The sequence below is a fragment of the Mastigoproctus giganteus genome, chromosome 4, assembly GCF_048544385.1.
Source record: "Mastigoproctus giganteus isolate SK-2022 chromosome 4, ASM4854438v1, whole genome shotgun sequence".
NCBI classification, from domain to species: Eukaryota; Metazoa; Arthropoda; class Arachnida; order Uropygi; family Thelyphonidae; genus Mastigoproctus; species Mastigoproctus giganteus.
Genome location: NC_143578.1, coordinates 193,849,318 through 193,873,764, shown reverse-complemented (window position 1 = coordinate 193,873,764; position 24,447 = coordinate 193,849,318). Strand labels below are relative to the sequence as shown.

The window sequence follows — 24,447 nt, the reverse complement described above, 5'->3', positions numbered from 1 at the left end:
AAAGGTTATCATAATAATATGATTTTCAAAAGTCAAACCTGTTGGAGTTAGCATGCACACATTTAAAAAAAAAAAAGCAAGCATGCAATGTTATTCATATGATCTGCTGATCTCATACTCAAAAGCCTATAGCACAAGCATTTTTTTTTCTTCTCCTAACCAATAATACTAATAAGCACTGTGAAACTAAAGAAAAGCAGACTCATAAGGATAATAATCATTTAGAAAAAAACTTTTGTAACCTAAGTAGTTATGCTGATATAAAATGCTGAGTATGCTATTGGAGGGGGGGTGGGGCACACAATCAAGCTTTCATTTTGCTAAGAAGTTACTTTATTGGAGAAACTGCTCTCCTATGGGAATAAAAAGGTAAATGATATATGGCTATCTTTTTTTTTTTTTTTTTAGTATTATAATTTTAGAAAGCATGCCATGCAGTAGAAAAAACAGGGAATAATTTACTATAGTTGTACAATTTATAGCCTATAATGCTAATTACAGAAAAAAAAATTTTTTTCTTAAAATACAAAAAACATTTTGTTACTAAATATTGTTATAATGTACAATCTGTTCAAAGGGTATCACGACTGCAACAATGGTGAAAATAAACATATCTACAGGCTGAGTATGAAATAGTGTCCTCAGTTTACACTTAACCTCAAGATTTTCCCACTCTTGAAAGCAATTTTGATAGCTCAGTTTGAAATTGCTGAAAGCTAGGCCATCACATTACTCTGTGTGTTATCAAAATGATATTCTTTCAAGGTGCCAAAAAAAAAAATAAATAAATAAAAGAAAAAGTCATAAGGAGCCATATCTAATGAATGGGAGTTGCTGGGCTTCAATTCCACGTTTGGTCAAAAACTCTGTACTAGTGGTGACAAATGCACTGGTGCATTATTGTAGCAAAGCAACCAGTCTGGAGTTCCACTTTTTCTTCAAATTATATCATGGAGGCATCCCAGAACTTCAACATGAAGCTCTTCATTAACTGTTTGTCCCTCTGGAGAATATTCATGCTAAAAAACACTCACAGTTAAAAAAGCCAGCAACATGGCCTTTGTCGTGCTGTGTGTGTTTTTTTTGAGTCTGGGAGATGTCTTCCACTTGGATGACTACTTCCTCCCCATTTCAAGATCATACCCATAAACTCACATTTCATCTCCAGTTATGACATGTTACAAAATGTCTCATAGTTAGTCACATGTTTGTACAAATCTGGCAGTGCTCACAGTCACAGCATGAACTGAACTGTGCAGAAATATATTTCATGTTCAAAGTTTTGATTAAAATGGAATGGCATGACCCACTGGAGATAAAAATACAAGTTTCTTCAGTGATTTCACCATTTGAAGTTAAGGGCTGCCCAGATCATGAATCACTTGTGACATACCCCTTACTCTCTTTGAAATGACAGCACCAGTCAAAGATTTGTGTATGACTCAATGCAGAGTCTCCATATTGTACTTTAAGTTCAAATATTACTTGTGGTTTCTCTGATTTTAAATAAAAATTTCACACATGCACATCTGTCAGCTAGATAACAAAGGCATGAAAACATCCTCGTTATTGGGTGACAATAATAGATTGCCATAAGTGAGCAAACAACTTACTACATGGAGGCAAGGATGAGACATCTCTAAGCAGGTTATGCTTTGTTGCAGTGCACCCCGTTAGCTCAACCTTATACAGTAATACCCCGAAGTTACGCGATAGGTGGGTCCGACGAAAATTGCGTAAGTTGAATTCGCGTAAGTCGGGGTACAACTTTGCATATAAATACATATAAATTTTGCTTAATTGGGACCAAGGACTAACAAAAACACTGGTTTAGAAGAAAAATATTAATAAAATTGCAGTTCTTTATACATATTAATACAAAATATGTATTAAAAAACAAATGATTTACGTAAAAAAGTTATGTCGATGGCTTCATAAAATCTAACAAATTCGTCTGACGACACAGCGCCTTCTTTTTTTCACGCAGAATTTCGTCGTAGCAAGCTAATAATTTTTTTATTCCTTGCTTTGTAGCTATAACGCGTTCTTCTTTGAAGTATGTTTTCTAAAATTTTTAAGCCCTTTACAATTGAGCCCTTTTCAATTTTCAACCTGTCAGTCAAGTTTGCAATTGTCATGTGCTTTTCGCCGTTGCTTCGTTTAGGCCTGTAGCACGTGCAATATCACATGGTCTTTCATTTCGCTCAAAGCGTTTCACAATTTCATATTTTTTCTCTATCGACAGAGGCCGACTTACCGGGGAAACTGCAGTGGGCCAGTGTGATTTTGGCCATAAACCATAGTATGAGGCCACTATAAATTTTCCCCGGTAAGAATTTTTGACCCAGTCCGCCTCTGTTTATCGATAATTGCTTTTCTTTTTCTCTCTGAATCTGCAGTGTCTTCACCAGGACGCTTCCTTTTCACACCTTTTAATTAAGTATTTTACTAGGGAATAAAGCACAATTACAAAACGAGGAGGCACGCTTGATACGCATAAACAAAGCTGCGCGCATGTAGCAACTGAATAAACAACACCATAAAGGCAGAGATACACTATTAACACCTCACATTTTTAGGGGTTACTACCATAAAACAATAAAAATCCAGTTTCGTTTCTGCTAGTGAAATCTGTTATAAACTGGTAGTAAACTCGATCTAATTGCATTTGCGATTATACCGATAGCTGGAATTGTGTTGGTTTTTACGTTATTATGGTGAAATGTGTTTCCCCTTCACAGATATAAAAAACATAAAAGCAGAAAAGTTGAATTTTGTTCATCTTTCGCTTTCATTCTCCGCCGTCGCACCGTATATCGATAACATATGAAAAGCTACCTTGAAGATAGTGGGCGGCAGCGTTGCCAAACGAAAAAAATCAAGAACCGCGTAACTCCGAGTTCGCGTAAGTCGGGGTATGACTGTACAACAAACATAATCTGGATACTTCTTGAACAGATCTTGTATGTGTATTACTAACATACAGTAGATGCCCTCTTAATTGAGGTCTGTTTAACCATCTCGCTGGATTAACCGATGCCCTCTTTAAAACACTATCTGATGCCCACACTGCAGTGTACCATGGGCACCGGTCCAGTATGCTTATGGCCAGTATAGTACACCATGCCTGCCTGTTGAGTTATATGCTACCCAAGAGGTCAGTTGTATGTTTATTCCAAACCCTGCATGCTTCAGTAAAATTGCTATTTTAATTACAGTATATAATTTAATCAGATATTATGTAAATTAATGAATTACAGGTGAGAAAAGAAACAAAATTTGCCATTTCTATGAAAACTAAGTTGGATGTTTTGGAAAGACTTGATAAAGGTGAGTCTAAAACAATTACTGTTGAATTAGGTGTGAATTCAACAGTAATTAAAAAAAAAATTACTGTTGAATCAACTGTAAAAAAATGAACTGGAAAAAATCATTAGAAGGGTTTTGCATTGTTTTATTTCACAAGGGTTGTTAAATTTTCACTTCACCTTAAGGAAACCAAAGTTAGAGATAACACATTATGGCTGTGGTTATACAAGGAAGACATTAAAACTCCATACAAAACTCCATTCAAAAGACTGATTAAAGCAGCATCAAGAAAAGAGGTAGTATTTCCCACTTGTAATCAGTGAAAACAAGCTGTACAGACTTTGCATTGTCATGTAGCACAAGCACACCTACTTCTGACATCTGGCCATTCAGGCATAATTTCTGATGAAGAATTGTATAATAGTCTCTGGTTACTGATCTACAATGTAGCATACGATCAGTGGCAATAATGGCTATGTAGTAGGAATTAATTTCCAAAGTTTTTAATACTGTTTATTAAAGTAATTATTTCTTATATGTCATGTTTTGGCTCGATGCTTGTTTCAAGATATCAGAAACATGTTAAAGAATGTGAACTGTGATAATCTTCACATTCAGACAAAGACAATGTAATACTTACAATACTTATTTATTGTTAATTGTAAATATATGTTGCCTGCTTGATGAAATCAAGCAAACCTCCACCATCCCGTTGTTGAAACACATTGTTGCTCATTACATGCATACTAGCTTAACTGTAGAGAATGTGTAGTTTGAGAGAAGTAGAAAAAGAGAGAATTAGCTTTACAAACAATGTCATGGTTGAATATATGTAATTATTTTAAGTGCCAAGGATCAGCTAAAGGTTGTTGAATGTAAAAAGGATTAGTTAGATTATTGACTTTCAATCTAGATTATCACCAATAAGGAAAGGCAAGAGGATCAAAGCCTGGCCTTTGAGTGGACCGGGTTCAAGCTTTTGACTATTAAATACGATTAATGTTTGTACTAATGATTTATTGTAAACTCTACTGACTTGGTGGTTGTGCCAGAGTATAAACAAGAAATATACAAGGGCTGTTCAATAAAGAATGACAATTTTTCATGAACAAGCTTACTTGCTATTTCTAGCTGAGTTGCAGAACTTAAGACCAAACTAAGCTGCATCATATGGCAACCGTTCACAATGTAACTGTGGCAGTCAGTCAAGTTTGTTTGTGCACTTTTGTTTGTTTGCATCTCGTGAACACAGTGTGACTGTGGCAGTCGGTCAAGTTTGTTTGTTCAGTTTTGCCTGCGTAACAATGGATGCAACATGTGAGGAACAGTATACTGCTCTTAAATTTTGTTTCTATCTCAAGAAAACAGCTGAAGCATATGAAATGTTAAGAGGTTTCTGGTGAATCTATGCTTCCACACACCACAGCTTGCAGGTGATTTAGAATTTTTAAAGATTGATGTAATTCAATGACAAAAATGAGCAGTCCTGCAGCTCAAACCACTGCTGTTACCACAGAAACCATATACACTGCTATTGTAATTGTGACAGAAGATTGTCATATAATAGTAAGGCAACGGCAGAGACATCGAGAATATCAGTAGGAACCATACATGGTATACTGCATGACCATTTGCATATGACACATTTTTGTGCATGCTGAGTTCCAGACTACTCACACCTGAGCAATAGCAAGTTTACACAGGTTTCTCAGGTTTTGGATTTTACTGGTGCATAAGGCTATAGTGAACCACAACCACACCACAAAAATACAAATGAATAAAAGAATATGTAACCTTCCATAAAGGTTATGTCAAAAAAAGATAAATACACTGGTGTGCAAAACTTAAGGACCAGTCAGGTTTTCACCTGTAGCTTCTCATACGAGTGGCCTGGATATGGGAAAAGCATACCAAAGGAACCTCGTGAGGCACAGAAATGATGAAGGAAATAACACCGACATAACAACAGAAACAAAACAGTACAGAGGGACTTTATTCAAAAATGGCAACATAGCACTGGCTGCCATGATACAGATGCATCACTGCTAAAGATGGAACAAAGGGAAGAGGTGGTCCTCAGTAGGAGATATGGCCACCCCTAATGTCAATACAGGCTTTGTACCACCAGTCCATACTTAGAACAATGTTGTTCTTAAGTTCTTGCGGTAGCATCATCCATTCCTCTGTCAGCGCCATCTTCAGCTGGTGAACACTTTCTGGTGGGTGTGGACATGCCGCTAGGCATATCCCCAGAGTGTCCCATATGTGTTCGATGGGATTTAGATCTGTGGAAATGGGCAGGCCAATCCACACGAACAATGTCCTCACTTTCCAAAAGCATATCAACAGCTGCAGTGCGATGGGGTGTGGCGTTATCATCCATAAACATGAACTTGGGGCCAATGGCACCTCGGGAAGGATTACCTCAGTACAGTAGCATGCACCGGTTATAATACCGCCTTCCAGTATCTGGAATTGTGTGCGTCCATCCAAGATAACGCCTCCCCAGACGAGAACACTTCGACCGCCATATTGATCCCTTTCACTGATGTTTGCAGGGTGATACCGTGTGCCAACCTCTCGCCAGGTTAGCTGATGTCCAGAATCACTGCTGAGACTGAATCTACTCTCATCAGTAAAGAGCACCTTACCCCATTGCACTGCTGTCCAGTTCTTGTGTTCGATGCACCACTGTAAACGATGCCTCCGATGGGCAGGTGTTAAAGGGACACAGCGTACTGGCCGTCGGGCAAACAATCCACCTTTGTGGAGTCACCTGGCCACAGTAAACTGCAATATCCTGTGTCCTGTGCAGCTGGTTTCCAATGGATCCCGCTGTCTGGTGTCGGTTCCTCTTGGTCTGTAGGAGTATATAGCAGTCATCATTGGGTGTTGTTTTTCGTGGACGACCACCACTGGTTCTTCAAACAGCTGTACCTATTGTTCTGAAGGCCAACCACTAACGCGAGACAATGCTATGGGCAATACCGAACTCTGCAGCCACACTCCTCGCACTTCGACCTTCCTCGAGCTTTCCAATTATTCAACCCTGGGTAAAGTCATCCAGATGTAGTCTACTGGCCATTTCGTTGTCTGTAGCACTGTATAAAACCAATCGAACATATGTAACAATCATGCTCACCATTCGGTAATTTGCACATAACTGCTGAACTGCTGCTTTTATCTGTTTATGTGAGCCCTCTCATCACGATTCAGATTTTTGCATGTGCACCAGCTTTTTACTGAACGGCCACAGTTATGAAAATCGCCACAGGCTGTTTCATTTGATTTTGTGGTTGTAATCTTTAGAAATATTCTTGGTCCTTAAGTTTTGCACACCAGTGTACATAAAAATGCAGTAAAAGGCAATACAATACAATACAGCAGCTAAAAATAAATGCTCAACACTATATATTGGTAAATATCAACTTTCAACTTGCAAAAATTTAAAACCCTCTGACACATTCACTGTCCAATAAAATCTGACTGAGTGTATAAGGCTCAGTCAGATGGGTAAAAGTGGTAACACATTTTATGCCCAGATAAAATTAGTAGTCAATTAAAACATGTTTTATAGTTAACACAGTGTCACAAGACACACATAGGAGGATCATCTGCCCTCAGCAGGAAGGAATGTGTAAAATGACTGTGTCCTAGGTGGAGTCGAATAAGAACAACTTGCTTGCTAGAATTCCTGCGCAGACTAGATAGACTGCCACGGTTCAATTACAGGCTTTATCTAATGTAATTTGTAGTCTGTCTATTCCATGAATCCTGCCATTGTGAGTGTACCTTCTGTGTATTATTTTATGTATAGGCAACTGATGGACAGCAATATTTAGTGGGCTGCAGTGTCAGTCAAATCATTTTCCCTAATCCCTATGTGGCTGAAAATCCAGAATCAAATATCATATTCACATTCAGAAAGAGTCAATCTTCTGATGTAATTGAGACAAAACTGGATGAAGATTATATCCCAGCAAGCCGACCGGGCTAGCTGGGTGGGTAAAGTACCTGCCTGGCAACCCAAAGGTTGCGGGTTCGAATCCCGCCTAAGGCTTGGATCAGAGTAGTGTAAAAACTTGTGGGAGGTGCATTATGGCCACAGAAGCTGATGCGCCAACAACAACTAACAAAAAAATATCCCACCGATGATAAAGTTTGTAAGACGTTCAAAGAACTGGAATATAAAATGAACCATTGGTACTGGCAAGCACTAATGTGATCCAAGGCTAACTCTATAGAGTGCAGCTCTACAGTAAATATGCTGCATTCAGGGAGAATCTGCTTGGATATAGTGGTGTCTGAAAACAGCAGCAGATCGATTCTGACGTCAAGCTGTCTGTGTAAACTGGCAGAAAGTCTGAGTGTTCAGCTCTGGGTGCTGAACAGAGCTGCAGGTAGACAGATGGAGTATCAGACTTTATCCAGTTCTTAAGGGAAAAGTCGCATGATTGATGGAATATACACGTGGAAGGATTTCCCTTGGTGTTTGGGCAGCCTTGTCTACCATGATATTAAACTCTCTGAGTAGATCTTGAACACAAATACCGAAAGGATAATTGGCAGTCTGATGGGCACTGTACAAATTTCCCTAAAGTGGCTCAAAAACCGATGTTCACATAGGATGGTCTGGCGGAGATTTCAGTTTTAAAGTGTGTACTTTAGTGACAACTACTTACATCAAACTGGTAACGGTGATTCAATTGCTTCCACGTATCACGGGGATTCAATTGCTTCTACGTATTGGCTCTGGACAGGAGATGTTTGAAATGCTTCGGTTCTTGAGGTTGTCACAGACATTCTCTCAGATAGGCCGGACAAGCTGTACTTGCTACCTGGGAGTCTAAAACACTGATGGAACTAATATTCGGGTGACATTCAAGTTAAGTGGACTCAATTTCAGCAAAGTCCGGACGGTCTGTGACAGCCAAATCCTCTGCTTGCACCTTCACAATGTGGGACTGTTAGTAACCCTGGGTATAACCTCCATGCACATGCACACTGTGGGTAACCACCCAGGTGTGAACCAACTTAAGCAGGGGTCGAGGTGTGGCATCCACACCACATGGAGGAATGCCAACCCTCTGTGTTACCAGACAACACTAGGTGGTAGATGACTCTCATCAACCGGTGAAATAAAACCACTTTGCTTATTGGAGGCTTGAAGTGGTGGAACCCATGTTTAGTCTCCAGAGCTAAGTTCCGGTCAACCCTTCCCCATCTCTTCTATCATGCAGTATGACTGATGACTTTTGAGGTTATGATGAACATCATGGTAAGATCCAAACTTCCTTACATTTCGAAGGTACAGCTCTAAAACAATATTCGCAGGCCAGCCGCTAGTTAGTACACCGGACTAAACCTATTGGCAACTCTTTAGGATGCTTCTGGATCAGCTAGTGTATAATCTTGCTACCTCTACTCTGTCAGATAGTGACTGGAGGGAGTCCGAGTAGTGTGTATGCAGGGAGCATTGTCAAGGCCACGTTATGTCAAGGATCTGGGTATATTCTTACCATGTGTATGCCATAGCCAAAAATTTCATTACTTCATACAGCATGTCCCCGCCCACTTTTTCTTATTATTGAATACACCATAAATTGTCAAACTAATAGAGTAAGCTTATCTGCGAAAGGATCTACACCTCTCAAGCACCTCCTAGTTCATTTCACAAATATACGTGGTCTCGATTCTAATCTCAACGATGTCCATTTTCACTTTCAGTCTGCCAAACCTCATGTACTTTTTCTGACAGAATCTCAGTTATCAGTTGATTCAACCACTGCTCATCTCAGTTGCCCAAATTATTCACTGTATGATTTCTTCCGCCTCAAAGGCGGTACTCGTGCATATGTCCGTTCCGATATTCCCTGTCAGAGACTTGGTAATTTGGAACCTTCTCTTTGATCTTCTCTGGCTTAAAATCTCTCTACCTCATTGTGTCAAATTCATCTGTTGTCTCTACCATTCTCGCAACTCCACTAATCACTTGGAGCTCTTTGACTTCCTCTCTGCAACTTGACTTTCTCCACTCCAACTTTCCTAACAGTGAGGTAATTTTCCTTGGTGAGTTTAATGTTCACAACTATAGCTGGCTTCCGTTTTCTAGCCACACCAACGCAGCTGGTTGAGATGCTGAGGCTTTTGCAATTACTAATGACCTTGCACAGATTGTTCATTTATCTACAAGAATACCGGACAATCCTAACCATACAGCCAACACACTTGATCTTTTTCTCACAAACAACCTTTCTAAGTACACGGTCAAAGTGAGTGGTCATTTAGGCACCTCAGATCATAACTTGGTGATCGTCTCTTCTCCAATGGAGCCTTTATCTCATGACTATTCCCAACCTCATGTTGTTTGGCATTACAAGAATGCAAAATGGGATGACCTGTGAGATTTCTTTTCCTTGCTCAGATTACTGTTTCAAAACTTCTGATGTCAATGTTTGCTCAGATCGTGTCAGTGAAATTATTCTTGTAGGAATGGAATCCTTTATCCCACACTCCACTTTAAAATCTCGTCCTTATCTAAACCTTGGTTTTCCAATAAATGTGCTAAGAGAAGAACGTTGCATATCATAATTGGCTTGTTTCCAAATCTTCAGTTTCATTTTCTGCCTACATCAAAGCTCGCAACAATTGTAAAGCACTTATTAATCAGTCTAAACTAGATTTTGAACAGGCTAAGAGTAGAAAACTTGCTTCTTGCCCTAATGGTAGCCGAGCATTCTGGTCTCTTGCAAAAGCTATTGGCCACAACTTTTGCCCATCTCTGCTCCCACCTGTTAAAACCAGTTGGTTCTGTTTTCACTTCAGCCAAGGATAAAGCTGACCTGCTAGCATTCCATTTTTCTTCCAACTCCTATATTAATGATCTTGGTTAAATACCTCCCACCATTTCCAACACACTAAATTCAATGCCTCCTGTGGTCTTCCGTCAAAAGGATGTCAGAAGGATTTTGACAAATCTTGATTAGCATTAGCATTAGTAGAGGCATTTGATGCAAGAAAGCAAGCTTATGCAGCATCAGCCAAAAAAAAAAAAAAAAAAACCACTTCCACTTCACCCCTCTGTTCGTTCAAAATACCTGTCCAGCTGAGCCTTAAACTTATTTAGGCTATCAACCTCCACCACAAGGGATGGAAGTCTGTTCCACCAACCAACCACTCGCTGGCTAAAGGCAAATTTCCGCACGTCTATCCTACATCTGTCTTTCCTCAATTTGAATTTATGCCCTCTCAGGTGATTATTCTGAGCTAGAGGAAGAATCCCATCAGCATTGAGCATGCTTAAACCATTCAAGGCTTTATACACCTCTATCAGATCACCTCGCTGGTGCCTAGTCTCCAGACACTGTAATTTGCAAAACTTAAGCCTTTCTTCGTAAGAGCACCCCTTTGTTCCATTCACTAATCTTGTTGCCCTTCTCTGTACTCGTTCCAGCAGCTCTACATCCTTCTTGAAATGAGGCCTCCAGACCTGTATACAGTACTCTAGGTGTGGCCTGACCATCGCCTTATACAATGGAATAATCACCTCCTTATCCCTGCTGGAAAAATTCCTGTATATCATTGACAATACTCCATGAGCTACTCTTGCAGCCCGTCTGCACTGCTCAGGGAACTTCATATCTGCCTGCACAACCACCCCCAAGTCCCTTTCATTCTCTACCACTGTCAGTGTTGTACCATAGAGTTGATACGTTGCTCTGGGGTTGCTGTTTCCCATGTGTAGTACTTTACATTTGTCAATGTTAAACTTCATTTGCCACCTCTCAGCCCATCTGCTCAACCTTTCCAGATCCTGTTGCAGAAGCATAGTGTCAGTAGTGTCCTTGACAACCCTGCCAACCTTTGTATCGTCTGCAAACTTGGACATTAATCCCGATATACCATCATCAATATCATTTATAAATACAGAAAACAATAATGGACCCAACACTGAGCCCTGAGGGACTCCACTAATAACATCAGTCCACGATGAGCAGTGTCCATTGATTACCACTCTCTGTCTTCTCCCCCTCAACCACCCCTTTATCCATAGCAGCAATTTGCCTCCAATGTCACACTGCTCCAATTTGTGTAGCAGTCTTCCATGTGCAACAGTATCAAAAGCCTTTCTAAGATCCAAGTATATAATATCAAAGTTATTCCCTGCATCCAGTTCTTTTGTGACTGCATCATAGTATCCAATCAAGTTGGTCAGGCAAGACTTCCCCTTAACAAAACCATGCTGTGTCTGAGCTATAACTGAAGTCTTGTCTAAATGATCCTGCAGTGCGTCTTTAACCAGTGCCTCCATTAATTTTCCTGGAACAGAAGTCAAGCTCACAGGTCTATAATTACTTGTGTCAGCCTTTGATCCTCCTTTGTGAATTGGGGTCACATTTGCACATTTCCAGTCTATGGGTACCTCCCCTGAGTCCAAGGAAGCTCTCATAATTATGGCTAAGGGTTTGCTTACTTCCTTTGCTGCCTCCTTTAATATAACTGGATAGATCCCATCCACCCCGGGTGCCTTTCTTGTGTTTATCTTCAACAGTTTCTCCTCCACTTTACTCCCAGTTATTTCAAGATTCTGTAACTTACTGCTAGAGTTGAATACACCTCTGGCATTCCCCTCGCTGAATAACTCCTCATGTGTGAATGTCGATGCAAAATATTCATTTAGTTTGTTAGCCACCTGAGCAGGATCATCAACACTTGACCCATCAATATCAAGTGGACCAATCTGATTCATCCCTTTCCTTCTAGAGTTTACATAAGTAAAGAACTCTTTGCTGTTTTTCTTTGCATCCCTTGCCAAGGATTTCTCGTAATCTGCCTTTGCCTGCCTAACCTCCTTTGTAACTTGGTTGCATATCAACTTGTATCTATCATAGGCTTCTGTGTCATGTGTTAATTTGTAAGTATCCCATGCATTTTTCTTCTCTGCCATATGCCTCATTAGTTCATCTGACATCCATTTTGGCCTAAACCTTGAACAATATTTCTTAGTTGGTATGTAAAGCCTAGTAGCTTCCAAGATAAGTTCTTTGAATGCTTCCCATTTTGAATTTGCTGTTGGTAACATCATCAGTTGGTCCCACTGTATAGAATTTAAATACTGTCTCAGTCCATCGTAGTCGCCTTTACGGAAGCAATAACCCTTCCCTTTACCCCTAATGGTAGTTACCTCTTTGAGTAAATCCCACTTCAGCACACTGTGATCACTGCCACCTAGTGGTTCGTTTATCTGCAGATTCTTAATGCATGAAGAATCACTGCTGATAATCAAATCAAGAGTATTACTCCCTCTAGTTGCCTCCCGAACATGCTGATGTAGAAAACAATCATCCAATAAATCCACAAAAGCCCTGCTAGTGTGTGAGTATCCAGCCCCCAAATTCCAGTCAATATCTGGGAAATTAAAATCTCCCATTATAAGACACTCTGATTTACTGGCCCACTCTATTTCCCTGTACAGTTCCTTATTATACTCATCAGAGTCATTAGGCCTATAGCACACTCCTACTCTCAATTTTGATCTCCCAATGCTTATGTCACACCAAACTGACTCAACACTGCACTGTCCAGCGATGTCGACTGGCTTCACTTCCTTGGTTTTTATGTGTTTCTTAACTAATAGCATAACACCTCCCCCCTTCCTATCCTGTCTATCCTTTCTGTAGACGTTGTACTCCCCAAATTGCAGTTCCGCATCCCTTATATCTGTGTGACACCACGTCTCTGATATCCCAACAATATCTGCCTTCGATGTTTTGAGCAATACCTCAAATTCATCAAATTTATTTACTAAACTCCTAGCATTGGTGTACACGCAAGTATACCTGCACCTGTTTCTATTCTTAGCTACCCTAACACAACCCATGTGTTTACTTGTACCACAATGGCTCCCAGCAGTCTCTGAAATACCATGCATCTTGTTTTTCAGGCTTCTGCTCATTCTAATAGAAGCAGTGCAAGAATCTCTTTCACCTCTGCCAGTGGCTACTGTCAATCTATTGGTCTTTGTCTCCCCCCAAGCTGATGATAAGAAAGCTCCAGGTCCTGATGGTTGTTCCCCACTTGTCCTCAAAACATGTGCTCCTGAACTTACTCCTGTTCTTTTCCGCCTTTTTTCACTTTCTTATTCCAAAGGTGTTTTTCCTTCTGCTTGGAAATTTGCTCATATCCAGCCAGTTCCTAAAAAGGGTGACAAATCCCTCCCATCCAATTATCATCCCATTGCAATTACTTCTACTCTTTCTAAAGTAATGGAGAAATCAATTAACTGCCAACTCTTAAACTACCTAGAAACTTTCCACCTGATCAACAATCGCCAGTATGTATTCAGTCAGTGTCGATCCACTGGTGATATTCTGGCTTATGTTACCCATTTATGGACAAATTCAATGGAAAAGTTTGGTGAAACACAAGCAGTTGCTCCTGACATCTCAAAGGCTTTCGATCGTGTTTGGCATAAAGGTCTCCTAAACAAGCTTCCATCTTATGGTTTGCCAACTGTTTTTTGTAATTGGTTATCCAGTCTTTTCTCTGATCGTTCACTGAGGGTGATGATAGATGGCTCTCTGTCTTCTAACTTCTCCCCTAATGCTGGTGTCCCCCAAGGTTCAGTTCTTTCTCCTACTCTTTTCCTCTTGTATATTAATGACCTTCTTCTATTGACTGGAAATCCTATCCATAGTTTTGCCGATGATAGCACATTGCATTCTACTTTCCATTTTGAGAAACCTTGCTCTGGTCAATCAGCTTCAACTTCTCAAATATCTCCTACCAGTTTGTTAAATGCCAATCTCCAGGTAATCCTCCAGTGGGCAAAGACAACTTAGTTGATTTCAATCCTTCTAAAACTCTGTCTTGGCTTATATCTCACAAAAAGGATTCTTCTGCTCCTATGCTTATCTTTGGTGACACTCGGATTTCTAGGCAAAATGATATATCACTTTTGGTGATTACCCTGACTTCTAATCTCTGTTGGCACAAGCACATTACAAATATTGCTTCTTCTTCTTCTGCATCTAAAAAACTTGGTTTTCTCTTTTGCTCTCGGCATTACTTTTCTTCCAAACAGCTGGTCATTCTGTACAAATTGCAAATCCGCCCTGCCATGGAATATTGTTCCCACATCTGGGGTGGTGCCACCAAAACCTCTCTCAGGCTTCTTGATTCCATTCAGAAGAGAGCAGTTAGGTTAATTAATGATTTATCTCTAACAGAGTCTGTCCACTTGCTGTCTCATAGACGTACTGTTTCTGCTGCATGCCTTTTCTACAGATACTTCCATGGGCACTGTTCTTCTGAATTGGCTTCTATAATTCCCACTCTCTCTTTCAAAACAGTCCGAACACGTGCCGCGATCAGCCAACATCCATTTACTGTCCAACTTCAAACTCACAGAACCAACTTTTCATCTTCCTCGTTTATTCATTCAACTGCTGTTTTCTGGAACAACCTTCCTTTGTACGTATTTCCTGAAAATTACAGTCCACCGAAGTTCAAGTCTAAAGTCAACAAATATCTTCTTTCGTCTTCTCAACCTCAAACCCAAGCATGGTACTAAGTACTATAGGTTCTAATAACTCTCGTGTTTGGAGTTTTCATATAAAAAAAAAGTAATGATATGGATAGCTTGATGATAGATAGGATCCAGCCATCGAAGTACACTGTACACTGTCTCTGGCTGACCTCGGACCTGTAGTCTAGTTTGGACTGTACAAGGGCATGGTAGATGCGTAGTAAGGTATATCCGTCTCCCCCCAACACATAGATGAGCGAAAATTAAGAATATTTAGTCCTCTTGTACACTTTGTACGGAGCTCACAGATATATTCCAGAAAGGGTCAACTTTTTATCAAATACAAGTTCCAAGAATTTTGTCTCTGACACTACTGGACTAGCATTTTGTCCAAACCTTAATTTAGGTTCAGGCTGAAGACAATGCTTATGACAAAAGTGTACACAAATGGTCTTCTGCAGCGAGAACCTGAATCCATTAGCAAGTGTCCAAGAATTAAGGTGATAAATGGCTTGTAGTTGTCTTTCAATAACCCTCATGTTGCAGGACTGAGAAAATATTCCAAAGTCATCAACACAGAGGGCACTGTTTACAGATGGAGGAAGTTGTTCTGTGATAGAATTTACACTTTGATGGAGAAAAGAGTGATACTTAATATTGATCCTTGCAGTACTCCCTCCTCTTGGCAAAAGGGACAAGACAGTGACGATCCTACACGAACTTGGAAAGACCGATTCTTCAAATAGGCCTGTGGGATTGGGAAAGTTCTGACACATAATAACTGCAATGGAATAACACCACCCGTCTATGACTGAAACTTTATTAAAATAATAATTAATATAATAATAAGACATGATAAAATTTCGTTGTAAAAGTAAAATATATGAAATAATAGATAAAATTAAAATATACGAAATATTACAAATTAAAAGTGATAAAAACAGTAGCTTTCAAGGGCTAAGTCTCCTTTATCAACAGTATAACATGACTGTCACAGCACATCTTTAAATAACATCAGCAGGAAAACAGCTAAGCATGTTACTGTAGGAGCATGGGCATTATCCTCCACACATGGAGACCAGAACCCATTCATCTTGTCCAAGAATTACGGCATCAAAGAGGGGATGAATACATATTGTCCTATCTCTATTGATAGCATTATTCACATCACTGAACACTTCTGGGAAGAGAACCACCAAATTTCTCCAGGCAATGCTGTCATCATTGATCATTTGCCTAGGTATTGGAACCAGGGGGCAGACTGGCCATAAGACCTTACCAGGGAAACCCTGGTGGGCCGGATGCAGGGGTGATTTTCAATATTACACTCTGACCTCCGATACATTCTATTTGTTTTCTCCAGTAAGAATTTTTGACCCAGTCTGCCCAGACTGGAACCAGAAATGGCTCGAGAGCTTGAAAATTTGTTCCTAGGAACATATTACCATGAACAGAGATAGAGGAGTCCATATTCATTCCCTCTTTGAAACCGTAATTCTTGGAGGGGATGAATGGTTCTGCCTGTCACACTCCCAAGCCATTTCTGGTCTCCATGCATGTGTGGAGGATAATGCCCATGCTGTGAGCTGCGATCCTGCTGATGTTATTTAAGGATATGCCGTGGCAGTCAAGTTTTACTGTTAATAAAGGAGGCAGTTGCCTTTGAAAGCTACGGTTGTTTTATCACTTTTAATTTGTAATATTTCATATATTTTAATTTTATCTATCATTTTATTGCTTTTAACTCTACAGTTGTCAGTGTATTTTATTTTTACAACAAAATTTTATCCTGTCTTATTTTATCTTAAAAAAATTTTTCAGTCACAAACGGTTGGTGTATTACATTGCAGTTATTATGAATTGGAAAGACCGATTAGCTAAAAAGTTTTTAATAAAAATGAGGAGATGCCCTCCAAGAGTGAGGCTATGCAAATCTTTTAAGATGCCAAATCTCCAAGCTGTGTCATCTGCACTTTCTTCATATCAAAGAATACAGGCACAAGATGTTCACATTTGAGTAAAGCATCCTGGATGTTTTCCAGTCTAATAAGATGGTCCAGAGAGGACCAGTTCCTTCAGAAGGTGAACTGAATGTTGGAGAGAAGGTCATTTGAGTCTAAATACAATATTAAACAAATTATCCATTCTCTCCAGGATTTTAGACAGACAGCTAGTCAGAGCAATAGGATGATAACACTAGCCAATGCAATTTTTACCTCCAAGAACTTAAATGCTGTTTTTAACCATAGATTTCGAAAATCACCATGACAGTTTCACATTACATCACAGTTATTAAATTAAATATAGAGGGAGTTATGTTTTACCAAAATATGCCAATTTCGCATAATCTAGCCAGTAATGTATGACACACTGATTTATTTTAACAGATATAAGCTAATTCTCTTAATTTTAGCAATTGATTCTGGCCTCGGTTTTCTTGTGATAAATATAATCAGACTTCTACCTATAGTTCTTAGGTTCAAATTCCAATGCAACAATTTAAAATTTGAAGAGAGCACACTTAGCGTTTCTGTGAGGATTTTTGTAGGCTGTGCCAAGGTTTACCAAATATTAACTGATCGTGATATGTTCTCAGGATTGTACATCTATCCTTGAAACAAAGTTTCTGTTTCATTCAATTGGACTTAAAGTCATGAAAGGATGTCTAAGATTCTACATGCTATAAAATACCAGGATTACGGTTGGAACATAATTATGCTGTGATCTTAAGGTTATTGGTTTGCAGGGGATTTCACAAAATGTTATTTTTTGTTTGTGGGACAGCCATGTAACAGAAGAGCATTATGTTGTGCAACATTGGGATGAGTTCATACCAGGAAAATGTAATGTAAAATGTATTCTTTAGTGCAATCAAATAAGGCTCTTCTTCCACCCCAACACATCAAATTTGGATTGATGAAAATTTCATGAAGGGACTAGATAAAGAATGTAACAGATTGCCATACCTGAGAAGTGTGTTTCCTAATTTAACATATGCCAAACTTAAGGAAGGCACTTCCGTAGGATCCCAAATTAGGAAACTCCTGTAAGACGATGTGTTTGAAACCCAGTTAAAGAAGGTTGAATTGGCAGCTTGGTGATCATTTAAGGTGGTAGTACATGGTTTTTTGGGTAATAGGAAAGAAGAAAACTATGAAATCTTGGTGTCTGATTTACTCAAGTGCTACAAAAACATGGGCTGTCGAATGTTGTTGAAAATTCATTTTCTTCATTCCCATCTTGAATTTTCCCCCAAGATCTGGGAGATGTGAGTGATGAACAAGGGGAGCAGTTTCATCAAGATATTTTCACAATGAAAAAGTGGTACCAAGGTTGTTGGGATCCTGTAACGATGGGAGATTACTGCTGGCTCCCTGTGAGAGAGAGAGTAAGCAGGAATACAAGAGAAAATCCCTTAGTAGTAAATTGTTCTGTTTTTAAGGACAATTACAGGTGTGCTGATTATATATTATTGAAATATAACTATTTCACTATGATTTATGATATATTTTCCAAAGTTAAATGAGTTATAGGAAACGTATATTTTTTTACACTTGTATTACAAACTTGAATTATGCATATATATCCCTTTATTTTAACATTAAATGTTGGTATATCTTTTGATGTAGATGTGATAGACTTTTTATGGTGATGTTTGGAATCGGCACATTTATTTCCTCCAGAATCACATATTTTCATTGCTGAGGTATGGCAAAAAATATTTTTTGTTGGCTCATGTTTAACTCATGTAGTGTTTCCTCAAAAATTGAGAATGTGTGAGGCTGTGCTGCAGCAGCCATCAGGACATTTTCAAATATGGTCTTTTCTGTTCCACTTTCTTTAGAATTCCACTATAATATTGTTTAGAGACCAAGTACAGCATTTTTCCATAGTATGAATGTAAATAATTTCTTTCACATTGAAAAGGTGATGATTATATGCTTGCCTGCAGATTTCATGAACCATGTCTTCTTTAGAGGTGGAAATTTGATATGCTTGTGCTGCAAACTTTGCTGTTTTGATTCAGTGTTGCAGTGGCAATTCCAGGATTCTCCATTCTTCTGCTTAAAAATTCATTATTCTGAATCAAAATTCATGATTCATTATTCTGCTTAAAAATTCATTTTTCTAAAGCTGATTGGTGTTTTGTCAAATCTAATTTATCTTTGTTTAGGAGTAAGGAGTCAAGAGACCCAACATGAATAAACATTTGTCATTCCTATACGTTCTTTCAAACTGCTTTGTGCTCCCATAAATTTATACCCAAGGCCTCATTCATTTTCTGATTGTAATTTGCCTGTCTTCAAGGATAATAGCAGATCCTGTACCAAGAATCACATCAGTTACTGACGTTGACAGATATCCTGGGATGGGGTCATGTTCTGTGCTGGTTCCATCTTTTAATCACTTATATCATCTAAATACAGTTGATCTAGTGCAGCAGATTATGTTGAAGATATCTGATAGGTTTAAACGTACATATAGTTTTTGTTAATAATCATTCTACAACATTGTGTAGTAAAATGAGTCTCAATCTTTTTTTTTTTTTTTTTTTAAAAAATCAGCCCTCATAATTAACTTGCTTGTTAGCTAAAAATAAATTCTGAATAAGCATTTACTCACCTGCTTTATGAAGTGTTGCAGTTCTTTTTAGGAAATCCTTTGCAAAATCTGATGGTATCGCAAATGATATCCCTTCTGTCACTTTCATTGTATTAATGCCTATAACCTCGCCATCCTAGAAGTATTTTTCAATAATATTAAGGCAGTAAACTAAAATCAATTACAAATAATTCAAATTTGAAATTAAATAAGTAGTGATAATAGCCCATGAATAATAAGGTATGAAATACTCACTACAAAATAAATTTGTATTACCTTTTTTTTTTTTTTCTCCAAGTCTCCATGCATATATGAAAAACTGATATAAAGTTAAAAGTACATCGGGTTTGGCAGACTAAGTAGAAATGGACATCATTGAGACTGGAACTGAGACCACATATATATATATATGCGAAATGAACAAGGAAGTGTTTGGGAGGTTTAGTTCTTTTTGCAGATAAGTTTGTTCTATTAGTTTGATAGTTCATAATGTATTCAGTAGTAAGAAAAGTTGGGGAGGACATATGAAGTAATGAAATTTTTGGATATGGCATAGACTCAGCAAGAACATACCCAGCTCCTTGACGTAGCTTTCAACAATGCCTCTCACATACCTGCTACTCGGACTCCCTCCAGTCACTATCCGACAGAGTAGAGGTAGCAAGATTATACACTAGTTGATTTCGAAACTTTCTAGAGAATTACCAATAGGTTCGGTCCAGTCGACTATTTAGTAGCTGGCCTGCAAACACCATTTTAGAGCTGTGCGCTTGAAATTTTGATTGGATCTTGCCATAATGTCCATCATAAAACCTCAAAAGATCAATCCTACTGCATTATATAAGAGATAGATGGAGCATGTTGCAAGAGCGTCATCTACCCCCTAGTATTGTCTGGTAACACAGTTGTGGCATTTCTCTATATGGTGTGGATGCCACACCTCGACCCTTGCTTACGTTGGTTCACACCTGGCTGGTCACCTCCAGTATACTGGGTACCGTACTTCAGGACTTGCACATGGGGGGATATACGCAGGGTTACTAACAGCTCCACCATTACGAAGATGCAAGCGGAGAATTTGGCTGTCACGGAAATTGGGTCCACCTGACATGAGTGAAACTCGAATATCAGTTCCATCAGCATTTTAGACTCCCAGGTAGCAAGCCCAGCTTGTCATACCTGAGAGAATGTCTGTGACAGCCTCAAGGACTGCTCTGTTTTATGAACTATGACCAGGAAATATTTATATACTTAAAATTAGATTCTATAATTCAGATTATCTCTTCTCCCTGTTAGTCTAATTGCAGTTTAATAAGTTTTACTGAAATTTTCTAAACTAATTGAATTTTTGCTGTACTGTTGTTACATTGTGTTAGTATTGAGTAGCAAATCAAGAATATGTGTGTTCATCACATTTGTCAAGAAAAATTCTTGTTCCTATCTACCATGAAAATGATAGTTTGCTTTTTTCACTACACATCCACCACTAAAACTATAGGATGCCATTGGCTGACTCTGGCAAATCATGGCAATCCACATGTCATTTCCCTGGACCTAGATGTTGATAATGGTGCTCAATCATTGGCATTGTGCATATTTAATATTAATACACAAAAAAATTTTGTAATAACCAAAATAACCTAATAAAACATCAAAAAAGTTTCTGATATTTTCTCAGATTATTCACTATGCTTTCCTTACTGTAAACGGCTTTAAGTTATTCACAACAATTCCTTTTCTGTAATTTTGGTAAGAATCAAGAGTACCTCATTCCAATCCTCCTGATTTTTACAATTATAATGTAATTAATGGTCAAATGTAAGTTCTTTTCCGCTCCTATCTTCCCACCTCCCCCCATAAGAATAACTTGATAATTTCAGTAACTTAGTTATATTAATGTAATTATTGTAATACTGTTTATATAATACATTATTACAACCTTTATGTGAATGGACTACAAAGTACATACCAAGTTAACTAGAGGTCCACCAGAATTCCCTACATTGATGGCAGCATCAGTTTGGATATATTCCATTTTTCTACGAAGTCCTAACTCCTGGCTGGCTCTATGTACAGAGCTAATCACACCGGCTGTAATAGTATGGCTCAATGTTAGAGGATTACCAACAGCAACAACAAATTCACCTGGACGTACAGAATTTGATTCTCCCAAAGTCAGAACTGGCAAGTTTTTCTAAAACAAAAAATTCAGATGAAAATTTAAGACAGTACTTAAATGAGTTATTTATAAAGAATTTTTTTTTAGCTTGTATTTATTATTATTACGTACTAGACAGTTCAACTTTTTTTAAGTTGTCCTCCACATGTCTACAATATTTAGAATCTGGATTACAATATCTACAAAGTATAAGGCCACACTGTTACACAGTGAAATGAATGTATTATGTTAGCTGCAGTAAACTGTACAATATTTAATAATATAATTTTGTATTAAAAAATATAATATGGAAGTGTAGTGCGAGCAGGAAGCTACCTGATGGAAGAATTTATGGACTTATTATTTAGAAGATTTTACTAAAAAAATTTTTTTAAAGTGATTTATGAATAAGGATTCCTCATCTGAACAGTATATGAGATAAGTCATAGTTTTGAAATCTGTAATAGTCATTCCATATTAAATGCAAGAATCAATTTTCTACTAGCAGTAGGCTATTTTTTTTTTTTTTGGAATGGATTCAGAAGAGCAAAAGATTAGTAAGAGGCACAAAAGAGTAAGTACTCTTACAAAGAAAGACTTTAGTTCTGTAAACTGCAGGATGCCTAGTTTCCAGATCAATTAGGAGACCTAATTGATCTGTTTAAGGATTTAAATGGACTGAATAAACTAAATGCCAACAGCATTCTTACTTTCTCAGACAACACATATAAGGGGACAAATTTAAAAAGGATGGTTGCAGGATAGCTGCACAAAATTTTTTTTTTTTCAGCCAAAAGTTATTGATTGTGGTGGTGGGTATTTGAATAAATTCAAGGATTAGACAAATTAATACAGGGGATGGACAAATTATGGGGATAGTTATTTTTATGATGGATGTCATATAAGTGTGCTTCCTTGCATCATATGCCACTATTAATACTCATATCATCTACCATCTCTTTAATGACAGATTACCACAAGAATGAAGTCAATAACCAAAATTAAAAACCAATTATAGGGGCAGTATTTTTTTTCCCTCTATATATATATATATATATATTTATTTATTTTATGAAACCCCAAGCATGAGAGGTATTAGAACCTATAATACTTAGTACCATGCATGGATTGAAGGCTGAAAAGATGAAAGAAGATACTTGTTGCTGCTGTAGACTTGAATTTCTGTAGAATGTAGCTTTCAGGAAATATTCCTTCAACTTACATTTTATGGAAGTTGAAGGAATATGGACAGGTATTTGGAGGCAATGGCGTGATTTTTTTTTTTTTTTTGGCTGATGCTGCATAAGCTCATACACTTGCTTTCTTGCATCACATGCCACTACTACTACTACAAGCCAGGGTAATCCCTGTTAGAGATATGCGTCCTTGTCTAGAAATCAGAGTGTCATTGAAGATAACTATAGGAGCAGAAGAATCCTTTTTGTTGAGATATAAGACAGAACTGAGTTTTAAAAGGACTGAAATCAACCGAAACCAGTGAATCTACACTGACAGAATCCACACTGGTGATCATTGATCAGATCGAAGGTTTTTAGATAGTTTAAGAGTCGATGGTTAATGGATTTCTCCATTAATTTAGAAAGAATAGAGTAAGTGCAATGGGACAATAATTGGATAGGAGGGAGTTGTCACCCTTTTTAGGAAATGGCTGGATATGCACAAAGGGAAAACACCAGTGGAATAAGAAAGTTTGAAAAGGTGACAAGGCAGGAGTAAGCTCAGGAACACAGGTTTTGAGAACAAGTGGAGAAATACCATCATGGCCTGTGCTTCCTTGGCATCAAGACTGTTCAAAATTCTTTGGACAGAAGACACAGGAGGCACTGAATGGAGTGTGCTGGGAATGGTAGGGAGTGGTTAACAAAGATTATCAATACATGAGTTGGAATAAAAGTAGGATGCTAGCATGTCAGCTTTATCTAATGGAGCCATCTGGTTTTGACAGAGGCGGAAATAGAGATAGGCAAAAGATGCAGCCAATAGCTTTGCCAAGAGACCAGAATGCTCGACTATCAATTGAAGAAGAAGCAAGTTTTCTACTCTTAGCCTGTTCAAAATCTAGTTTGGACCAATTAATAGCTGCTTTACAATTGTTGCAAGCTTTGGTGCAGGTATAAAATGAACCTGGAGGTTTGGATACAATCCAATCGCGATATGGAACATTCTTATCTTGAAAAGCCTTAGCACATCTCTTAGAAAACCAAAGTTTAGACAAAAGATGAGATTTTAAGATGGAGTTTAGAATCAAGGATTTCATTCCTACAAGAATAATATCACTGACAAAATCTGAGCAAACATTGATGTCACCAGACTTAAAACAATAATCCAACTAAGGAAAAGAATAGAAATCTCACAGATCATCCCATTTTGCATTCTTGTAATGCCAAAGAACACGAGGTTGAGAATGGCAACAAGAGAAAGGGTTAAGCAGAGAAGAGACAACTACCAAGTTGTGTTCAGAGATGCCCAGAGGACACTCATCTGGACTGTGTACTCAAAAGGGTTTTTGTGAGAAAAAGATCAAGAGTGTTGACTGTGTGGTTAGGATTGTCTGGTATTCTGGTAGGTAAATGAACAATCTCTGCAAGATCATTAGTAATTGCAAATCCTCAGCATCTCAATCAGCTTGGTATATATGATTATAAAATGGAAAACCAGCTAGAGTTGTGAACATTAACATCAACAAAGAAAATTATCTCAGTGTTATGAAAAGCTGGACTGGAGAAAGTCAAGTTTCATAGAGAGGAAGTCAAATAGTTTCAAGTGATTAGTGCAGTTGGGAGAATGATAGAGGCAAGAGATGAATTTGACAGACTAGGGTAGAGAGATT

The 24,447-nt window shown here is 38.3% G+C and overlaps 1 protein-coding gene across 1 annotated transcript in view; it reads right to left on the bottom strand.

Annotated features, from left to right (window-relative positions):
- The window catches only part of HtrA2 (HTRA2-related serine protease), a 66,792-nt gene that overhangs the window by 10,366 nt on the left and 31,979 nt on the right, over positions 1-24,447 (bottom strand). The window contains exons 3-4 of the mRNA XM_090371961.1: positions 21,408-21,632; positions 19,460-19,574 (exon numbers count right to left, since the gene is read on the bottom strand). Coding sequence (XP_090228087.1) covers positions 19,460-19,574; positions 21,408-21,632 — 340 coding nt within the window. The remainder of the gene's footprint in view (positions 1-19,459; positions 19,575-21,407; positions 21,633-24,447) is intronic.